General features: G+C 38.7%; 1 protein-coding gene across 1 annotated transcript; it reads right to left on the bottom strand.

The window, feature by feature from the left end:
- Positions 1-822: 822 nt before the first annotated feature.
- kdelr3 (KDEL endoplasmic reticulum protein retention receptor 3) lies at positions 823-9,265 on the bottom strand. The gene is made up of 5 exons (XM_007238877.4): positions 8,765-9,265; positions 7,585-7,685; positions 5,885-6,043; positions 3,079-3,331; positions 823-2,020 (listed from the first exon to the last, which is right to left on the bottom strand). The coding sequence occupies exons 1-5, from the start codon at positions 8,853-8,855 to the stop codon at positions 1,977-1,979; spliced, it is 648 nt and encodes a 215-aa protein (XP_007238939.1). The 5' UTR covers positions 8,856-9,265; the 3' UTR covers positions 823-1,976.
- Positions 9,266-22,914: the final 13,649 nt, after the last annotated feature.

Genomic DNA, 22,914 nt, shown 5'->3' on the forward strand with positions numbered 1-22,914 from the left:
AACAATACGATATATCATGGTATTGATATACTGTCCCACCCCTAGTCAACAGTGTTTTTATTAATAAAACTACACAGGTACTCAGACAGCATAGATATAATGTATATAGATAATCAAACAGTAAAAATACAATCAAAATATATGCAGGACTGAATGTTACCCTAGTGAACTGTACAAATGTGTGTGTGTTAAATGATCAAATATTTATCCAATATTTATTTATTTAATTATTTATTTAAAATAAATTGTTTGGTGACACCGAAACACAATATGAGAATGCCAATAAATCAAATTGGAATTAAAAGTGAATTGAAGTAAATTGGATTGACTTGAGTAACGGAGTAAGAAACAGAGAAGCTGTTTAATATGTACAGGACTATATATTTTTAAGTGTGAATCCTGTACAACTAATACAATCCAGTAACACCCAGCACTAACTGCTCCTGTATTAATGTGCTGATCCTGACTGATATCTGTGTGTCTCTGTACTGGATCTGTGAAAATGTGTTCTATCTCAGAACGTACTCATAACTATGTGTTTAACTGATTAAAAGTGCCATTGTATTTAATTAGAATTTCTGTGTTGTGTGTGGTACTATATATATTTTTTTTTTCTTTATATATATATATATATATATATATATATATATATATATATATATATATATATATATATATATATATATATTAGTTTTAGTTCAGTTCTTAATTTGTTCTCAATGAACAGAATAAACAGAAACACTAAGCACAGACTGTATACATGGCAAACTGTGACACACCCAGACTACACACACACCCACACACAAACACACAATGATTAGATAAGATATAATTTTATCCTTTATTGACAAAACACTCATTTTACAAAACACTCAGTACAGAAGAGCAAATCAGAACTAATCCACTCCGAATTTCATCATTTTAATGAGTTAACACTGTCTACTCAGTGTGTGCATGTGTGTGTTGGAGGGGATGTGTAGTGTTTCATTTTGGCTTTTACACACTCCCACACAAACACACACTTTTCTGTTTTATCTGCTCCAACAAACACACATGCTGCCAACAAACAAAGTTCTTTATTACTATGTGGTTTTGGAGGTTATGGTAGTGCATAAATCGAGTAGCCACTCCCATCTCAGTCATTTAGTTTAATCGTCTTCCAACAGGGCTGTAGGTTTTTTCTCCAATTGTGTAAACGCTGGTTTATACCTCTGGGCTCAGCAGACCAATCACAGCTGTTGCTGTCTGTGTCACAGGACACATAGTTACATTTTTGGGTTGGCAAAAGTATAAACACAGAATAAAACTAAACTGTTCAGCTCAGAGATTTCAGGAGCGGTCGAGTCACTGATCAGACCAGACCCAGCCCTGGACACAATTACAGAAACATACATACCAAAGAAAGCTGCATAAAAATGATTTAAAAAAATTCTCCCTTTATTGTACCCACAGACGGCTTCTAAAGTACCTGTTCAAAACATCCCTTTGAAATGCATTTCACGTACATACACTCACTCACACTCTCTCTCTCTCTCTCTCTCTCTCTCTCTGTCTCACACACACACTTACACACACTCATGCTAAAGAAGACATGCACACTCATCTTTCTGAAATGTGGCGGAAGACAGTACTTGGTGTCGTGTACCTAAGGAGTAATAAAGCGTTTATAAATGCTATACAGTAAGGCACTTCATCACCCTCACCCCGAACGCCCAATAGGCTCTGACTAAAGGAACAGTGCAGCAACTGCTAACAGCGCTATAAAAGAAAGCTAATAGCCATGCCATAGCCAACTGTTGTCTACCAGCTTTCATTCAGTTAGCCACATTAGCAGTCTGTTGTTCCATTAGCTGGGGCAGCAGGGATTTGTAGTTCTTCTTTAAAAAGGAAATGTGATTGCTTTAGGCCAGAGGATGCAGAAATTGGGATTAGGAAAGTGGCTTGGAAAGGGAAAAGGGTGTGACCAGGAGTGTCATTCAAACTGGCATTGGCAGAGACATCTTCCCGCTTCCTCTGAGCACTGTGAAGAAAGGGAAAAAGAGAAAGAGAAAGAGAGATTCATTAAATCAGTTTTTACTGTGACACCTAGTCCTGCTTATTTATTTTAAACCAAGTTAGCAAATTAGTCATTTGGCCCCACCCCTTTAGCCTACAGTAATTTCGCCTCACCTATTCAGCCTATAGCCTTTGAGCAACATCCATTCAGCCTACAGCAGTTTACCCCGACCTATTTAGCCTACAGCTGTTTAGCCCCACCTACTTAGCTAACAGAAGTTTAGGCCCACCCCTTCAGCCTAAAGCAGTTAAGCCCCACCCCTTCAGTCTACAGCAGTTTAGCCCCACCCTTTCAGTCTACAGCAGTTAAGCCCCACCCCTTCAGCCTATGGAATTTAAGCTCCAGCCACTCAGCGTACAGCAGTTTAGACCCACCCCTTCAGTCTACAGTTGTTAAGCCAGACCCCAACAGCCTATAAAACTTAAGCTCCACCCCTTCAGTCTACAGCAGTTTAGCCCCACCCTTTCAGTCTACAGCAGTTAAGCCCCACCCCTTCAGCCTATGGAATTTAAGCTCCAGCCACTCAGCGTACAGCAGTGTAGCCCCACTTACTTAGCCTACAGCAGTTTAGACCCACCCCTTCAGTCTACAGTTGTTAAGCCAGACCCCAACAGCCTATAAAACTTAAGCTCCACCCCTTCGGTCTACAGCAGTTTAGCCCCACCCCTTCAGACTATATCATTTAAACTCCAGCCATTCAGCCTACAGCAATTAACACCATATCTATTTAGCCTACAGAGGTTTAGGCCCACCCCTTAGGTCAACAGGAGTTTAGCCCCACAGATTCATGTTACAGCAGTTTAGCTCCACCCCTTCAGCCTAAAGCAGTTAAGCCCCACCCCTTAAGTCTACAGCAGTTTAGAACCACCCCTTAAGTCTACTGCAGTTTAGCTCCACCTACTTATCCTACAGCAGTTTAGCTTCAACCCTTCATTCTACTGCATTTTAGTCCCACCCAATCAGAAGGTACCCTAAGCCTAAACGTGTGAGTGGCAGTGAGGGTCTGTGCGTGTCTGACTCACCTCTGGTGAAGTACAGGTAGAAGAAGTCGCAGTAGAAGATGGTCTGGACCACCCCGGAGACGACAGCAATCTGGTCGAAGAAGCTCTCGGTGTGGTAGCGCCACACCCAGTTGGCCAGGTAGAGGGCGCGGTAGAGCCCCAGGAAGAACAGATAGTGTGTGGTGATAGACTCCGCCTCCCCTGTCTTAGTGATCATAAACAACTGGGGCAGGATCGCCACTGACTCCAAGTAGATGGAGAAGGTCCAGAGAATCTACACACACACACACACACACACAGAAGAAGGAGTTTTAGCTTCAGCAGATCTGACAAACTACTAAACCTTTACCAATCAGTCAAGACCTGTGCAGTCTTTAGTTAACAGGGCTAAATCAGGCTAACACAGGCTAGTCTCAGCTAAAAGGGTTACGTTTTAATACACAGGCCAACCTTAATTAACAGGGCTAAATAAGGCTAACACAGGCCAAACTTTGCTAAAGCTAACATAGGCTAACCTCAGCTATCAAGATGAAATAAGGGCTAACACAGGCTAAACTCAGCTAACAGGATTAAAGCAGGCTAATATTGACTAGCATAAATTAACAGGGTTAATTCTGGTTAACCTTAGGTAACACAGTTAAATCAAGTTAATTAACACTGGATAACTTTAGCTAACAAGGTAAAATAAGGCTAATGCATAATAACCTCAGCTATTAGGGTTAAATAAGGCTAACACAGGCTAGCCATAGTGCAAACAATCACTTTATTAATGCTTTTTAATTTACTTTTTCAATTAGCTAGCTGACTCATTATTTGTGTAAAATACATTTATGCTAACACTAATCACTATAAAATCATCCACTTCATTAATGTTTTATTGTTACTTTTATTAAAATAATAATTACAGCATTGAAGGGTGTGATTGGAGATAACCACACCTTCACACTCTTATTCTTAATTGTTTTATACATGTATATACAGTTATTATTTTTACTGTTCACTTAATAATTAACTTAATAACCTTATGATTTTAGCTCTCTTTTTAACTGTCACAATGACCAAGGCTTTGGAGGTTGTTTGTACTTTTTCAGGAATCAGGAAGGTCAGAGTGTTTTCATCAACAATGAGAGCTGTGAGGAGATCGTGACCCTGAGCGGCAGAGAAGCTTCACTGCTGTTCTGCTGTTCTGGGACCAGGGCATATGAACTAGGAGACAACAAGCTATCTGAGTGAAGTGCTGGGAACCTCTCCTCAGATAGCCAGCGCATGCCTGTTCTACATGCCGTAAAGATGTACACAGGCCAGAAGACCTTTCCGTCCACTCTTTCCCTCTGTTTCCTCTTCTCACAGACTTTAGGACACTTAAGGACTGTCTGCTGTGTTCATGAAGGACACAGAGCTGAACAACACCATGATAAGAACCTGTTGCTCAGACAGGCTGGAGCTGATCACATCATTGGAACTCGACAACAAACTGTTAACTGACGTTACCACATTGATAAATTCTGTCCAATCACATGTAATTTGCGTAAATGTATAACTGCTTGGATGAAGTCTGAAGGGTCCTTTTTTTCCCTTGACTGGCTTTAGTTTCTTTCTCTCTCTCTCTCTTTCTCTATCCCTTTCTCTTAAATCTCTGTCAAGATTTTATTACACTATGTGTTGACTCGTTGATGTACTTTTACTCTTTTCTAATATATATTTAATAGATTTTGTTCCTTTTATATATATCTGTAATGCTGAAACTATTTTTCCAGTAAACTTTAATATATTGTAAATATTAAGCTCTGACTCATTGGTCAACTTTTCATGTTGTGGGATTTCTCACATCCGAGTTTTATCTAAGTCATGCTGTGGTAAATAACCCTACAACATTAACATACTATATTATTTACCGTATTTTATGGACTATAAGGCGCACCATATTATGAGGTGCACTATTTATGCACGTCTATTTTCTGGTTTACTTTCATGCACAAATAATTTTTTCGACTGTTTACTTACAACAACCTTAGATTTCCAATATTTTAGCACAGTTAGCATCAGCGCTAGATACGGTTAGCACCAGTTAGCACTTCTAAATACTGCCTGACAGCGCTACACTGAGAAACCCTGAGTGTTCCGGTAACCGAGCGTGCTATCAGCTAGCGGTTTGTGCCACATAACTTGTTTTAACACGGAAAACATGCAGACTACATTCCGATAATACTGAACTCTGACTGGCAAAAGAGCTAGCGCTTTGGTTAGCGGCTAATGCTAATACTACTGCACTCAGCCTCAGCACTGAAGAAGCTTAACTGAAACTTCTGTTTAACGCTGCACTTTAGTTAAATGGTTTTAAATTGCTCATTACAACCTGAATGGTAAAAATTATTCATAGGCACACCAGATTATACAGCGCACTGATGTTTTTTGGGGAAAAAAAATATTTTAATTATACTCCATTGTATAAATACTAAATTACACTCTATATAGCCAAACGTATACGGACACCTTCTCATTGGCTGTTTCTTCTGAAATCAGAAATATAAAAAAATAATGTATCCTAGATTTTGGATCACTGGTGTAAGAATTTAATTGCATTATGAGCTTTAGGAGGTTAGGATGTTACCACCCACCCCAGCTCATCCCCAACTCCCCCACCTCATCCCATTTAAAAGTATTGGGCAGAACTTAATGCTGGGAGCGTTATACCCCACTAACCCATGCCAAAATATCTTACTCTATTGGAAGTACAGCTCTTCAGGGTCTAGAAAATCTGTGTGTTTGTGTATATTTGCACATCTGTGTCAGTAAGGGGGGTGCTGTGTTTGTGTGGGTGTGTTACCTCCAGTGGGGTGAAGGCGTAGTTTTCCAGGAAGGACAGTCCAGCCACTGGAACTAGCAGGAACTCCACCCGAAATGAATCATTCTCTGAGTCGTATGAGTTTCTAAAGCGCAAGTAAATTAGATAAACTGTAGCGTATGCCAACACCAGGAAGACAACCTATGAGTGGGGAAAAAGAGAGATAGATGATCAACATATAGTATGAATATGCTTTAACAAACATAAATGCACTATATCTCCAAAAGTATCTGCTCGTCTGCATTGCGTTTGGTGATGTAAGGCCTGGATGCAGCTGCTCTGCCAGAGAAACCCATTCTATGAAGCTCTCAACACTTCATGGAATGTTCTTCTACATGGGTCTGAGTTAATCTAACCTACATTAAGTTTGGTGGTCTGTAGTGATAAAAGTTTGAAGTTGGAGACCACTTTGCACTATGCTCCTCAGCATCCGCTGACTCTGCTCTGACCTTCTTAGTCGGTTTCACTGTGTTATAACATCACTGACAGTTGACTGTGGAATAGTTAGTAGTGGGGAAGTTTCACTGAGCTCTTGAGAGCGACCCATTCTTTTTCTAATGTTTGCAGAAGCAGTCTGCATGCCTAGGTGCTTGGTCATGGAAGTGATTGGAGTTCAATGATTTGTATGGGTAATAGAATACTTCTGGCAATATAGTGTACACTGGCAATGCTCTAAAGGCCAGTGTATGCATCTGCATTGGAGTCTACATGAGCCGCATACTCTATGGCAGGGGCCACATCGGCATAATGGCCATCCTCAAAGGGCCAGATGTAACTTAAATGAAACAAAATGTAACCAAATGTAATATAAAATGAATGTAACTACTCCTTAATGTTAATAGCTGTGAATATATTACTTATTAAAATAAAATATTACAGTTGCATGGAAAAAAAATGATTTTCTTGTTGCTCTGTTATAAATCCTTTTAATTTGTCATATTATGAAATCTACAAACTCCATCAATCAAGGATTAAACTATTTAAGAATATAAAAATGTTAATATTAAAAAAGTTATAATATTAACTTTAATCAAAATGTTTGACATACTAATATAAGGCTTAATTAATATCAAATCAGATGTTAAAACAATGACGCTCTAAACTCCCTAAGGCTTGCCCCCAATTTTCCTTATTAAAGTTGCAGCTTCATTACTTTAGATAATCACGCTAATCAAATAATAATACTACACATGATCAGGATCGTGATATAATGCTTGATCGTGATCATAATAATACTCCACATGATCAGTCTTATCAAATTAATAGGCTAAACCTGTGGTGTTAAATCCTGTGAAACTGACACCAAAAGATCCATAATCTATATTTGCTTATTAAGGAGTATTTTGTCCTCTTCAGTATTTTGGGATATTATTGGGATATTATTAGTACAGTGGGCAACATATCATGATAATATTATATCATGAGATGCCCTGTGATTCCCATCCCTATTAAGGATGTCAGTGATGAGCCCCATCAGGATCAGTAATGAGACAGGAGTTTAAACATGGGCCCAATTTAGTTGTATGCTGCACATGGGAACTAGATAGGACCTGTGTGAGATTAAGGTGGGCTGTAGTGATGGAGTCCATTTGGAAGGGCAACTGGGTCCCAGCTAGAACTGATCTGACCTGGCTGTGTGTGTGTGTGTGTGTGTGTGTGTGTTTGTGTGTGTGTTTGCCTACCTTCATAACCGTGTTGTAGATGGAGATGAAGCCAGTGAACAGGTCAAGATACCGTGTGGTGAACACCACAGCAAACAGCACCTGAGATTTTCCTGAAATACCTGCACACACACACAAACACACACACAGACTTGTCAATCCATATGTAATCTAACCAAAGGTGTTATATAACAAATTCATTCTGGCTTTTCATTGCTCAATAAACGCTTATCCAGATAAATCTCTCCATCCAGATAGAGTTCATCGGATTGTGGTTGGATGAGAAGTAAAAACATATTTAATTCTGACTCCCTATTGGTTTATACAATCCATCACACCTGCACACATCACGCCCCCACTCCTGCAAGAACAAAGCAGACGTAGGTTGCCTAGTATAAAGATGATCCGGCCAGAGCCTCAAGAGAACTCCAGACAAACGTCCAACTAAGCTTCTTTTAATATATTTACATTCTACTAAAATACATTATTTTTTTATTGAGTATATGCAGCTGAAACAGGGAGCCTAGTGCATCCCAAAATTATCAACATTAACATTTTAATATAACTTTTAAGTCATTAAGGCATTTAGCAATATGTGCCTAAGCTTTTTTTCTTAATGGTATTTTCCTCTTGCATTACTTTTACTGTTTTGAAAACAGTACTTATACACTTTTTACTTGAGTAAAAAGCTTGAGTGGATACTTTAACCTCTATAGAAGTATTTTAAACCATAGTATATATTTTTTTTACCAACAGAGTAATAAATGTAATTACTTTTGACACATTTTAAAATCTATTTAATTCTATTTAATGCCCCTAGTGGCTCGCGCTGCAACTGCAGCACCTACTGCCACGTAATACCCACCCAAAACCTGCACAGCCAATAACACAGCAGCAGCTAACATCCAATAATAATGCACGTACAGCTGCCTCGCGCATCTGACCCATCTCTGCCTGTGCTTGAATGCGCAGGCATGCCAATTATGCAGAAAAAACTGAATTATTCCATTATTATTAACACTGTTATTGTTGTTCTTATTATTATAGTTGATGTTATTATTGTTGTTGCTGTTGACATCCATCAGTCTGAGCTCGAGACACCAGCCTAACTGATTTATCTATATTTAGGTACTGAAAAATAAGAGCATATTAGTAACACCACCGCAACTTCCCAAGGCTCGTGCGCGAGCACGAGGCTTACCTGCGCACGACTTGGACCTCCATATCTTCAAGAAGAGGAGGATAATCGCCACGAGATGCGACACGTCACCACACAGCCGAAACACGTTCATCCTGGCAAAAATTACTAAAGAAGCACGAGACGCGCTGAGACGCTTTGATGTTCTTCAGCTCCTCGAGCCGCGTTCAGCTTTTGATGATAGATAACTTCTCCCGCAGCTCGTGCCGTGTCCGGGTTCAGCTTTTCAGCTCTTCTCTGCAGCTCCTGTCCTGTCCCGTCCTGTTTCGCTCGAGCGCGCGCCCCCACCCGCAGGTCTCGCGCTGCTGCTTTTATTATTAGAAGCAACTAACTGTCTTTCCTCTTCGCTACAGTGCCGCGTCACCTGGGAAGCTGCGGGAACGCGCGCGCGCGTGCAGTGCGTGTCCACAATACCGGCCGTGCCCGTTCCGCTGCTGCACCGCGTTTGATCTCCGCGCTCGCGCACAGCTGTGCTGGTCTGAGGTCGGTGGGTGACGTGGCCGCCAGCAGCGTCATCGCGTGAGCCGACAGGAGATAACGGAGTATTTAAAGGGAAGGAGCGCGCGGAGCCTTAAAGGGGCAGATCATCAAATAAACACGGGCTGCGTCCCAATTCTGACTAACAGATATAAAGTACTAAAAAACCCAGACGTAAGTAAAAGTTCCCTATAAAAAAAAATGACTTCAGTAGAAGTTGAAGTGTTCTTTAAGGGCCATTCCAGCGAATGGGTGTAATTTCTGTCCCCAAGAAATTGCATGTATAAATGTGCACACAAAATAATTTAAAAATACATTTTATCATTAAAGCATAGTGTCTTGAACATCGACCTAATTGCTAAAGTAAGATAGGTAATTTAAAACACTAAAAACAACTACTTAGAACAAATAACTACTTAGAAAAAATAGCATTTGTCCCCACTCAACTTTAAACTTTACCATGAAATATAATTATTAAAATCCTTTAGAGATGTATTTTTCTGCATTGTTGTGTCAGTCCAAATCCCATATTTTTTATGTTATTATAAATATTATAAATCCATAATATTTAAGTTTCGGGTTTTGGGTTTTCACTCATTCCTGTTACCTGTTATCTAAAAAAACACATCTACAACAGGAAGTTACATCAGATGGTTCTTCTGAAGAACACAGGAAGAAAAAAAAAAAAAGTTCCCTCATTAGTTTTTCTGTGCTTACCACTTTTTTACGTAAAAATAAAGCATGTCCCATTAGGGGCTCCATAAAAAAACAACAAAACTTCCCTGAGATATAATAATACAACAATAAGGCTCTAGTCTGCCAGACCTGAACCCCACCACACTATTATTACTGAACCATCTAAAATATGCAGGAATATACAAACATTTAAAAGAAAATGTAAGATTTTATTATTGTGAATATTAATACAATTCATTGTAAGTGACTTACACCACTAATATAAATATAATGAAATTTTGCCAATCTAATTCTGATTAATTTATTTGCACTTACATACTTCTTATTAAAAGCTTAATGGTAGGCCACATGGTTTACACTTACAAAAGTAAAACGTTTGCACAACAGTAGGAGCGCAGTCATCTTATAAACAGGGTCGTTTCAAGGCCCCTAAGCAAAATGGACACAGCACTCCCACGATGTCATTAAATATGATAAACAGTGAATCTGAAACAGATCTGTGTTTTCTTTAATCCTGATAATATAACATATAACAGTGTGTGGTCATATTATCCGCCCTCAGAAAATTAGAATATTATAAGACCAATTGGTACAATTGTTACACACTGCCTGTGGGCAGAAATGAAATCCACATCAGTGCTGATTTCTTTGGAAAACACTGACTTGATACAGCACCAGCAGATGACATAACTCTCTAAACCAACACTGATCATCAGTTAATTTTGCATTTTATTTGAAAATCAAGGGACCAGAGTCTGGAGGAAGAGTGGAGAGACACACAGTCCAAACTGCTTGAGGTCTGATAATCACAAAAGTACAAAAAGTAACTATTTTTACTTTAAAAGTATTTATAAATCAGTGTAAATCAAGTATTTTCCACAATCAGTGATGGTTTGGAGAGACATGTCATCTGCTGGTGCTGGTCCACTGTGTTTTATTATCAAGTCTAAAGTCAGTGCCGTTTTGTTTTCCCACAAAATCTTACAGCACTTCATGCTTCCCTCTGCTAACAACTTTTATAGAGATGCAGATTTTTATTTTTTGTCATTGGGTGTAAGCCATAATCATCCACAATAAGATAAATAAACACTTAAAATAGATCACTCTGTGTGTAATATATCAAAATAATATATGAGTTTCACATTTTAAACTTTTCAATGACATTCTAACTCTTCCTTCAGACACTGATTGCTTGATTTACAAATGAAATGTAAATCTTACTGATGGTTAATGATGATTTAGAGAGTCATGTCATCTCCTGGTGTTGGTCCATTGTGTTATATTAAGTCCAAAGTCAGTGCAGTGTTTTTCCGGAAAATCTTACAGCACTTTATGCTTCCCTCTGAAGCAATAAATTACTAAAATAAAGTACATGTAATGATATTAAATGTTTTTGAGATGCACTAAATTAAAAGAATAAAATAAAAGGACAGCAGTAACTACAAAGGTTAATTTAATGAACTTTTGCTGTGTTCCGGACCTTTTTTTGCTTCTTTTTTTTATAACTTTTTATTTTTACTCTCTCTTTCTTTCTCTCTCTCTCTCTCTCTCTCTCTCTCTCTCTCTCTCTCTCTCTCTCTCAGTTTCTTTTTAGCTGGTCAGTTCCCATGTTAAACAGCAGATGGCGGCAGTGAGCTGTGTTTAATCTAGGCACGTTTCCTTCATCAGAGTAAAAACTAAAGAGAACTTTGTTGGTGATTCTTAAATAGACAACTAGATTTCTCCCCTTTTACCTGAACTTTATTGTGATTCGTATCTGAATCTTAGATAAAAGAGCACTGTTAAAAGTTGTGTAAACGTTCACATCTGCACATGTTAAGGCTTACACGTGATTCTCTGAAATGAGTGCGTTAGGGGAAAAGATATAAATAAAAAATTGGTGAAAAAACTGATGATTAGTTAATTAAGGCTTTGACAAAAAATACAATTTCCCATGTCAGAGAAATTCTGGTAAATTCATGTAGAATCTGAATAAACAGATGTCCTTTGTTTATGATTTATATTTCTTATTAAATCTTTAGAGAAAATTATTATTTAGTTAAAAAAGACAAACATATGATTACATTAGCAGCAACAATTAGGCATAATTTGCATTTTTTAATTGTCTGATGTGCACTGAAAGTGTAATAATGGTAATATTATGTATGCTGTATCCCAATGCACAACACATTTTAAAATTGTACACAGACACTGCAAAGCTCACTCACTCTTTAACTGCTAAACGGTACGCAAGTAGCACATAATTTACTGTGGGCTTTGCTTGTCTTCTTTGAAATATTAAAACATCCAAATAGTAAAACAGTTAGCCATATGGCTATTTATGTGCCAGAGCTACTGTGATTAGCATTGAGGGTTTCTTTACGGGTTGTGCAAAGTGCACTGCAAAACACACATTTCCCAAAACACAACGGCATTTGGGATTAAAAGATCTTGGTAAAAGCTTGAATTTTATACTGATTTAAGTTTTTTTTACTGCTGGAATGGGTGCTAATTTGCTAGCTGTGTAGCTAAGATAAATGTCTAGAAGAGATTGTAGTCGACCAAGGAGGAGCTCGGGATAAAAATCTGCAAGAGAAGTGAAGTGCATGTGTTTATCCACTAGGGGGAGTGTGTGCTTCAATTGCAGTTAAATTAACTCACTCCTGTTCAAGTTCTGGTGGAGGTGATACAGGTTTCTGACCGACCGACCAGTTAAGACCTTGGCTATTAGACATGTACACCTTGTATTATTGATATTTCTTTTTTATTTTACATTAATAATTTTTGAGGATTTTTTGTCGTGTCAGACTAGTTGTTATACACCAGCTCATTTGGTGATAAACAGAGCTGCCACTACAATCAATAAACGTCTACCCTATGTAATATTAGATTTGCAGATTTCCACAAATTTCCGACCGATAGCGCTACACTGAGGAACACTGAGAGTTCCAGTTTGACAGGGCAATATTAGCTGGTGGTTTGTCCCACATAACTTGTTTTAACACGGTTAACGTGCAGGCTACAGTCCGATATACTCACTTCTAAACGGCGAAAGTTATTGAAAATTATTGAATTCATGTCTAATATGTATTTTCTGAATTTCTCTGATATAACAGCTCACCTAAGGCGCTTCCTTCTTTACACAGCTATAACATGTTTTTGTATCAGGCTACAGACAGGGCTGCTTTATGAATTCATGCAACTATGTCTAAAAAGCATTTGACACTGTTTTACTCTTATTCAGTGTGGGCATACCTTTGCTAAGTATTACTTTTATATTTTTTACACTTACTTCTTAAGTTAACTTATCATTTATCAGTTTTAAAATCTGTTATTTCACTTGTTTTAGTGCTTTTTAAAACATGTTGATCCAAAGCATAGAGGCTACAAACCTCAAACTATGCAGCCTTTCAACACACCTTTAACCTAAATATCTAAAATAAAATGATTTAGCCTAAAATACACACTTACTGCTCATCCAGCACTTCTCAGTCTTCACCGTTTGCTATTTTTATCAGCCATTGCTCATCTTTCTCATGTAATACAGCTAACGTTACCTCCATCACCTCAAAGTCCCTGTGTTATCCTAACTTTACTAACGTTACCTCCATTACCTCAAAGTCCCTGTGTTATCCTAACTTTACTAACGTTACCTCCATTACCTCAAAGTCCCTGTGTTATCCTAACTTTACTAACGTTACTACCTGCTACACATTCCTGCTCAGTCTGTCCCTCGTTTCCTCCGTCAAAAGCCTGCTCTCCCGGTCTGAACGTTCCCCGCAGAGAAAAGGTGTAGAACTGGCGGACACACATGTGCTTTCGCTTGTAAACACTCGGGGGGAACACTGACAAGCCCACAATTTCTTCTTCACACACACGACGCAAAGTAGATAGATTTGAGGAGAAGGGCGTGATTAATTTTCGATACAGAGAAACCTGGAATGGAGTGGAATGGAACGGCGTGGCAATTCTAATCACAATGCACTGTACTTTGGGCAGTCAAACAAAATCCCGGACAATTTTGAAATTCCCCCCGGACATTTTTTTAGGTCTCAAAAGTAGGTCCGGGAAAAAGAGGACGTCTGGTCACCCTATGTTAGAGCTAAATATTGTCTACGTTATTCTGTAAAATCAAATCAGACATAAAATTAATCTTAAAATGACCGTCAAATGCCAAATACAGTCCAGCTAAGCATGCATGTGTGCACTCTTCTAAGACCAGGCTCCTCACAGTAGAATATTAATCAGATAGCTAGCAAAGCAGGCTACTCTAAAGAGCTGTGGCTTAACTTTCTTTACCCCTCACTTGTTTTGATGTTAAACTAAATATAAAAAAATAACCAGTTTAAGGTTAGTAAATCATAGCCAGAGAACCGGGTTTAGCTAACGTGCTGTCTCTCTGCAAACATTCATCTGGCTAGATTGTCTGGCTGGGTAATATGAATATGGCTAGCATTAGCACAGTATCAAAACATATTGGGTGGTGGTGGGGGGTAGCTAACAAAACTGTAATAAAAATTACTTTTTTTAAAGTCAAACAAGCGCTGGATGTAAATCTACACATATTTCTCTCATTAAAACTGTGTATTTGGGTGAGTAAAGCGCGAAATTTCGAATTTCTCCAGGCTGGAGCATTAGCATTAGCGGCTAACCACGCCAGCAGTGCTAGCCAGGGTTAGAAGCAGGCTACAGGCCGATAATACTCCCCTCTGAACAGGCAAATAGCGAGCACGGTAAGCAGTTAATAATAATGCTACTCCAAGCAGTTCTAGACAGGGTTAGCAGCAGGCTACAGGCTGATAATACTCCCCTCTGAGACCCAGAAATAGTGGTTAGCGGCTAATGGTAATGCTAATGACAGTGACGTAGGTTAATAAATCTTATAAAGCATTACAGGGTGTCCCCTGTGCTTCCTGTTGTGTATTTCACTATGTCAGAATAAGCGTTTGGATCATATGAACATTATAGAGATTTATAAATACTTTTAAAGTAAAAGTAGTTACTTTTTGTACTTTTGTGATTATCAGTAACTCATTTAAACTGCTGACTAATTGTTGTTCTCTTCTGATTATGGACTCCTGCAGTGTTGTCGCAGTGTGTGTGTGTGTGTGTGTGTGTGTGTTTGGTCTCCAGCGGTGGTGGAGTTTCATCCCTTTCTTGAAAGGACCTGTGACAGCTCACACCACACACACACAGTGGGACATCATCAGCAAAGAGAATACACTCTTATATAACTGTAAGAGTACAGCATCCTGGAAAACCTCACACACACACACACACACACACACACACACACACTGAGTAATGCTTCACTGACCTAGTGCTGAGAGTGTGTGTATGTCTTTAATATGAGTTAAGGTGAACAGTTTGAAAAGAAAAGAAAAGAAAAGAAAGAGAGAGAGAGAGAGACTAACTAGTGCAGTCTGCTAAAGGTGTGTCCACCAAAAGGTCATGGGAATTTATCAGGACACCCCGGGGCGATTACAGCCTATTAATACACACACACAGACACACACACACCTGGGTGAGTTACAAGGAGCAGTGCTGTGTTTTACAGTGAGACTTGCCGTTTTATAAAACAAAACTGTAAGAATGTATGCACTCAACACTCAAACAGTATCTTTACATTTCAAAAACAGTGTAAACTATATCTTTACAACTCAAACACAGTGTAAAAAGTATATTTACAGTTTAAACAGTGAAAACAGTATCTTTACAGCTTAAACAGAGTGCTAACAGCATATTTACAGCTCAAAAACAGTGTAAATAGTGTCATTAAAGTTCAAAAAAGAAAACTTTGTCTTTATAACCCAAATACAGTGCAGTATCTTTACAATTTAAACACATTGCAAACAGTATCTTTATAACCCAAATAAAGTGTAAACTGTATATTTACAACCCAAACACAGTGCAAACAGTGTCTTTACAACTCAAAAACAGTGTAAACAGTATATTTACAACCCAAACACAGTGCAAACACTATCTTTACAGCTCAAACACAGTGCAAACAGTATCTTTACATCTCAAACACAGTGTAAACTGTATCTTTTCAACTCAAAGACAGTGTAAACAGTACCTTTACAACTTAAATACAGTGTAAACAGTATCTTTACAGTCTAAGCAAAGTGTTTCTTTTTAGTAAAAACAGTGAATTGCAATCTGTGCCATCCTACTAGATTGTGTCTCAAAGGTGCTCTTTTCTATAGGCACAGGTTCTCCTATAGGGTTCTCCTACAAGTTAGAAAACATGATGAAGTGCACGGTTAAGTTCTCCTCTAATGGAGAAGTGTCCACCAGTGGACTAAATGTGATGTGGTGCTTTATAGGTGCCCTCACAGTGGAATAAACTGTATTTAATTGTAAGACCAGACTAAATTGTTGTCAGTAATAGAATGTTGACCCTTTAAACAGAATCTGCTACTGATCGACCAATCACTAGGAGCCACATCATACATGATGCACGCATCATCTGAACTGTTCTCATATGGACCTGGAGTTATGCCAATATTTTTCCTGATCCTATACTACAATATTAAATGGCTGACCTTTGACCTGTGGATCTGTGTGAGGCGTGCTCAGTTAATCTCTCAGTGATTACACTGCTGTAGGTCCTTAGTTCCTCTGAACCCTGCAGTGTACCTGCTCAACTACAACTCATGGACTATAGCCATGATACGAGCTAACAGTTCTAGCATCCAGGCTACATTTATCAGACTTAATAAATTCATAAACTATGTGTACAAAAGATTAGGAGCAGGACTAACCTTAGAACCTCTATCTATCTATCTGGATGGGTTTCTAATAGTTTTCTGCAGCATTCATCTTTTTTAAACTGTTAGAGTTAATGCAAACCTTTCTTTGAAATTAGTGGCCTATGCTGGCAGCTAACACAGCTAAGCTCCTAGCTCGAAAACTAAACTCTTCCCAGTGTTCAAGAAGTTCTCTAACATTATGGGACACAATCCAAATATGATTTTCTAACTTATTTATAAAGGACCATTGAGGAACCACTGCCTAAAATATCACTGAGAGATCTCCTAATGATCAACTCATTGTCCGTTCCTGGATGAAGTCCTGCAATTCAACAAAAAGAGTCAATTAGCTTGCTGTTTATATTGTGAATGGACAATCATGACAGAGGTGAGAATTAAATAAACTCAGGAGACATTTCATGCAGCCTTCACTGCAAGGGGTACTGCACATTTACAACATTCAGCCAGTTTACTTGTAAGTTAACATTATTTACCTCCAGCACAAGTGATTAATGGACCAGCTAGCAAACAGGAATACTCAAACTAAACTTTCAGCGTTTCTGACTTATAGCCCTGAAGACAGAATTCTCTAATGTGTTGTTAACTGTTTTTTTTTTATTGTTTTTAACATCTAGAGGGTTTGTTGTGCTGGATATTTTACAAAAGATTGTATAATTTGTGTAGTTACATACATATATTGATTTAGGGTCCTTTGGTATTGTGAGGGCACCAAAAATACGCCTTGGGTGTAACAAAAAAATAAACCAATCAGTGTGCCTGTTGTCAATATTTTTAAAAGGCAGGTGCACTCTGCCTTTGACGTGTTGATATCTGAACAGCACGACGCTTTTTGTGTCTCAGCAGAGGATACTGTCTAGAGTGTTTATGCTGTAAAGGTCAGCTTATTTAAGGGACAGCAATGTTATTTTATTGTTTTTATTAATTCAATTAATTTTAATTAATTCTGTTTATTATTGACTGCAGCGCATCCGCGTGTGTATAAGGAGCGGCTTAGTTTGCGTGCTGATCGCATGCACGGCGCTCCTGCATGGCTAACATAACCTGTTGTTAGGGTTTTAATCAGTCAGTGGAGCAGCTGTATTTCCCACCACCAAAATAAAAAATGTGGCCGAAATTTACCTAAACTCACCAATCAGTGTATAAGTGCCCATATATTCCTAAACTTCAACACTATTGTAACTACGTGTGCACAAGGTCTGGAAATAGACTGTTGACAGGGTGTAAGATAGCAACAAGCATCACAACACAACTTGCGCAAGCTGTACGATGGGGCCCATAGTTGTTAAGTAATGAATGTCTAGACTGCTTAAAGATAGTAATGTTAGTATAAATCTGTATTGATTTAACTTGCCCTGCATGTTTTAGAAATTTAATTGACTAAAACTAGACTAAAATGTTGTTTGTTTTTGTTGACTAAAACTAGACTAAAAATGATTATAAATTAGTGAGTATAATACATTTTCTCATTTAAAGACTAAGACATATTAAAATCACCTGTCAGAAGTAACATATTGTCAGTGAAAATATGTCAAATAGATCAAATGTTTTGATTCCCATTATTCTAATATAAATAAGATGCCAGTCTTGTATGAGTGGATATAATTTCTTAGAGGTGTTGAAAAGACAGCAGACCAGACCCTGCCCACCCACAGCTACGCCCCCTGTTGGTATCAGTCCAACATCAGTCAGACTTTATTAACTCTGGCCTTGTTGAGATCACTTTTGTTCCAATGATCTTCTCATAGCAGCAAAACCCGAAATAGTCCAGTGGACTGGGGATGATTTCAGCAAACCTGAACTAATACACGCCCTCTCTCCTTTAGTCTCTCTCTCTCTCTCTCTATCTCTCTCTCTTTCTCTCTCTCTCTCTCCACCCACACACACTCCTGCGGTGGCTCTGACTCTGTCATATGTGAAGACTGACTCCCACCTACCCACTGAGTACCAACTATAAGAGGCTCCACCATATAATTTACCCTCCAAACCACACACACACACACACACACACAGCATGTGTTTCCATAGCAACTATTTAGCTGCTTCTCTGAATCCTCTCAGACAATAGAGTCAGGAGGAGGACGTCTGTTGGACGGACAGCAATTACCTGTCAATCATCATTCCACTCGGAAATTAAACTTATAATATCATGCACGGCTCATACAGACTCGTCTCATTTACCTTCTTCACTACACACATTTTAGTTTTTTCTCAGATAATATTTCTGTTATCTAATGGGTAACAGGCAATTATATAAGCTGAAGGGGACAAAGCACTGCTAACTGAACCACCTTGTGGAGAACTGGGGCACCGAAGGACTTGGATAAGGGGCAACATGAATATTGTAAATTGCAGGGAACCAAAAAAAAACAACCCGTGAGAAACACCTTTGTGTAATCGAGGCACTACGTGAGTTAAATAAGGGGGGAAATGTATGTTGTAAGTAGTAGGAGGCCAATGACTAAGTTTACAGGTAATAAAACAGGATAGTCCATGACTCGCTTGTAAAAATGATTTATAATCTCTTTGTTAAATAGTTAAACAATGGTGCAGTTAAAAATGAGAAATCACATAGGTTTTAATAATTTATTTTCTTTTCTCAAAGCAGCAAAACCCATAAGAAACTAGTGGACATTAATGGTAGAGGACCAATGAATGATTCATTCTACAACTACTACTAATAGTACTGCTTGTTAAAGAAGGGTAAAACTTGTTAGAATCCTGGATCATACTGCTTTCCATCAGCATCCAGAGTCTCAGAGAGCACAGTTGGCCTTGCTCTCTCTCTTTGTGGTAGATGGCGCTCTTTTCCAACATCACACTCAAGGTAATGTCGGTCAGCACAGGCGTCTGTTAGCTGATTTGTCTGAGCTGGGTCACTGCGCTTTCCTTTGAGTGTGCTAGCTCTTTCGAGGTGAGTATTATCTGCTTGTAGCCTGCTGCTAACCCCAGCTAGCACTGCTGGAGCAGCATTAGCATTAGCCGCTAACTGCGCCAACCTCTAGCTCCTTTGCCGATCAGAGTTGAGTATTATCTGCTTGTAGCCTGCTGCTAACCCCGGCTAGCACTGCTGGAGCAGAATTAGCATTAGCCGCTAACCGCGCTAGCTCTTTCACTGTTTAAAGAGCCAAGGGGTTTAAAGAATAATAGAATTTAGATTTGCATGAAGGGTACCATGTAAATACTGACAGTGAAAGAGGACCAAGAATTGATCCCTGAGGAATCCCTTCAGGTAACAGGGCAGTGAATGGTTTGGGTAAGGGGTACAGTTAATCTGGGTCCTGATAAGATATAAATGGACATTTAGATGAAAGAAGATCTCAGCGGGGTGCAGTGTCACACAGAGCAGAGCTGTGTGATGCGCACACTGTACGGAGGGGAGAGTTATGTAAAAACCTTGGTCAGAGTTAGACCCTCAGGAGGGGAGAGCGAGAGGGAGGACAGGCTTTGATGTCTGTGTTTGGAAGCTAACACATTCTGACACAGAGACACACAGAGAGGGCAGCAATGACAGCCAGAAACTTTCACTTTAAAAATACATTTATTGGCACAACAACTTTTACACTCCTACAAAAATATGGGAGAAGTGGGTGAACTGGCTTAGGGCCAAAATGAATGCTTTAAATAGAATAAGACAAGAAAAGGATCTCAAGGGTACAATGTAGCAACATTCTGTAGATTTTACAGGATTACTGATGTATATTGAACAAATACTCTCTGTAGAACCTTCAAACAGCACGTTACTGTAAATCTGCAAAGCATCATTGCTGAATTGTAAGATAAATATATTTCTTTTGTGAATTACATTTTTAAACAGCAGTATGAAAATGAAATTATCTTTGTTAATGCCACATTTTTTCATTATTTCCAACTCAGATACAAGTTTTATTATAATACAGACAAATGCACATCTTTATATCCTCTATAACTGTACATAGGCATATAAAGCTACAACAGGTTAGATGATTTGTAACTGAAGTGTATAGAAACAGGCCAGATAATCTCTAGAGAGGAGAATACCCACTAAAGCCTAAACCACTTTTTTCTTAATAGCTGAAATGTGTTCCTTTGAAGTAATGAAACATACCAGTCCTGCTTTATTTTTTTATAAACTTTTCCTAATTTTCAAAAAACACTTTTATTTTGGTCATTTCCACCTCTGCGGCGCCCTCTCACGTTCAATTGTGCTATAGGCATGGATGATGTGTCCATGTACTTCACACATCACAGACACATCACAATATGTAGATCAGATAATCAATAATAACGTCCAACCATCTGGGTATCATCGTTATCAGAGGCACACTGCAGCTGCTGCAGCTCAGCCAATCAGCTCTTCATACTGCCCCGCCCGGCCCTCTAAACCCATACATCACCCAGTGCCCCTCCCAAACTACCCCTCCCATTTTTTTAGCCTGTTTCAAATTGTATCTGAGACTGAAGTCAGCAAAAATCAGGGGGTTAAGTGCCACTTTAAGAATCTTTTCCGGGTTTGTTGGATCACCAGAGGGCGCTTCTAAGTACATATGAATTTTAACAATTTTCCCAATACAGAACAACATCAAATGTTTCAGCACGGCAAATGTAATTTTTAAAAGTTTTTAAACTACAGGTAAAAGCCTTTTAAACATGCTATGACCATAATTCACCAACCAGTCAGCACACAGTAGCAGTAATGCTAGTCTTTGTTGTCCTAAACCGTAAAAAAGGGTAGGTTTTCTTTGCATTTTTAGTGAAATACATCATTCTGCTTTCAATAATTGAATGAATATTCTGGCCTAGTGGATAGTAACTATTTTTTTATTTGTATTTTAAGCTATTTAGCTTCATTAATTCAATTTTATTAAAGACTCATTTGTGGGCTTCTTCTTGTAATTTGCAGTTGTTTGTGGGAACAATAGGTGGCACTCACTCCAAATCAGCTATGGAAGGCTGCAAGTCTTTAAGCTTAGATGTATGCTAGTGGTCAGTCAAGTGGTAATCAGTCAGTTTGTGTCTGTAGAGCTGTAATAATTGACAGTAAGTGTGAACTTCATTTTCACTACACTTGCCGTTTATTGGCTCCTTGTCACCATTCTGTGGTACTGCTTTGCTAGCTACATAGCTAATGCTAGCTACTCCACACTGAAAAAGAGAAATGCTGGAGAGGAGTTTTTTTCTTAGCTAGTAAAATACCAAAATAAAATATGTATAGAATATTTTTTTATAGATTTTGTTAACTTGTGACATTTAGTTGATAGTGTTATCAGTTTGGTGTAAGAATAACATTACTGGATATGTGTGCGACTAGCAATGTGTGTTGTGGTGCTAGCTAGCTTTATTTTTCTCTTGCCAGCTAAGCTAGTTTATGCACCTTATTCACTCCACGCTCATGTTAAAATGAAAGCGAGGCTAAGGGTACACTCCTAAACCGTAAATTCCAAGGCAGCAAGGCAGCGTTTAAATGGCAGCGCCTGTGTGAACAACTAACCTTGCACACATTCCTGAATTAATGGTGAAAGTAGTAATAAGTGCAAGATTCCCTGAGCTGTTTTACTAAAAGGCTAAAAGTTTGTTGTATTAGAAAATCATGTGTTAGCTTGCTAGCTAGTTAATTACTTACTAACTTAGTGACTGTAGAAAAAAAAGCTTGTAGTTCGTCTAACTTATAGTCCTCCTTACAGACTTCACTAAACTATCTGTCTGGGTAAATAACATTAGCACAGCATCCTTCTTCAACTTTCTCATGCCAGCCAGTGTCTTACAGAAACACTATTTCGTAAAATGTTCTGAACTTACTTTTGTTTTCATGTTAATCTGTAACATTAAATCAGACATAAAATTAATGTTAACATGACTGTTAAATGCCAAATAAAGTCCAGCTAAGCATGCAAGTATTGTAAGACTGGAGCAGCATTAGCATTAGCCGCTAACGACACTAAACACTAGCTCTTTCCCCTTTCAGAGGTGAGTATTATTGGCCTGTAGCCTGCTGCTAACTCTGGCTAGCACTGCTGGAGCAGCATTAACATTAGCTGCTAACTGTGCTAAGCGCTAGCTCTTTCGCCATTCAGAGGTGAGTATATTGGACTGTAGCCTGCGTGTTTACGGTGTTAAAACAAGCTATGTGAAAAGAACCTCTAACTGATATCGCCCAGGCTTACCAGAACACTAAGGGTTCCTCAGTGTAAAGCTGTCGGGCGGAATTTACTACTTACTACTTACTGACTGCGGCTTGCTCTAGCGGTAAGT

The sequence above is a fragment of the Astyanax mexicanus genome, chromosome 3, assembly GCF_023375975.1.
Source record: "Astyanax mexicanus isolate ESR-SI-001 chromosome 3, AstMex3_surface, whole genome shotgun sequence".
NCBI classification, from domain to species: domain Eukaryota; kingdom Metazoa; phylum Chordata; class Actinopteri; order Characiformes; family Acestrorhamphidae; genus Astyanax; species Astyanax mexicanus.

What these genes read in the sequence shown, in the direction of transcription:
- kdelr3 (XM_007238877.4), bottom strand. Translation starts at nt 8,855, where the DNA reads ATGAACGTGTTTCGGCTGTGTGGTGACGTGTCGCATCTCGTGGCGATT. An exon ending in GAGGTCCAAGTCGTGCGCAG is followed by an intron (nt 7,686 to 8,764) that starts GTAAGCCTCGTG and finishes GTGTGTGTGCAG; the next exon opens with GTATTTCAGGAAAATCTCAG. An exon ending in CTACCTGTACTTCACCAGAG is followed by an intron (nt 2,021 to 3,078) that starts GTGAGTCAGACA and finishes CTTTCTTCACAG; the next exon opens with TGCTCAGAGGAAGCGGGAAG.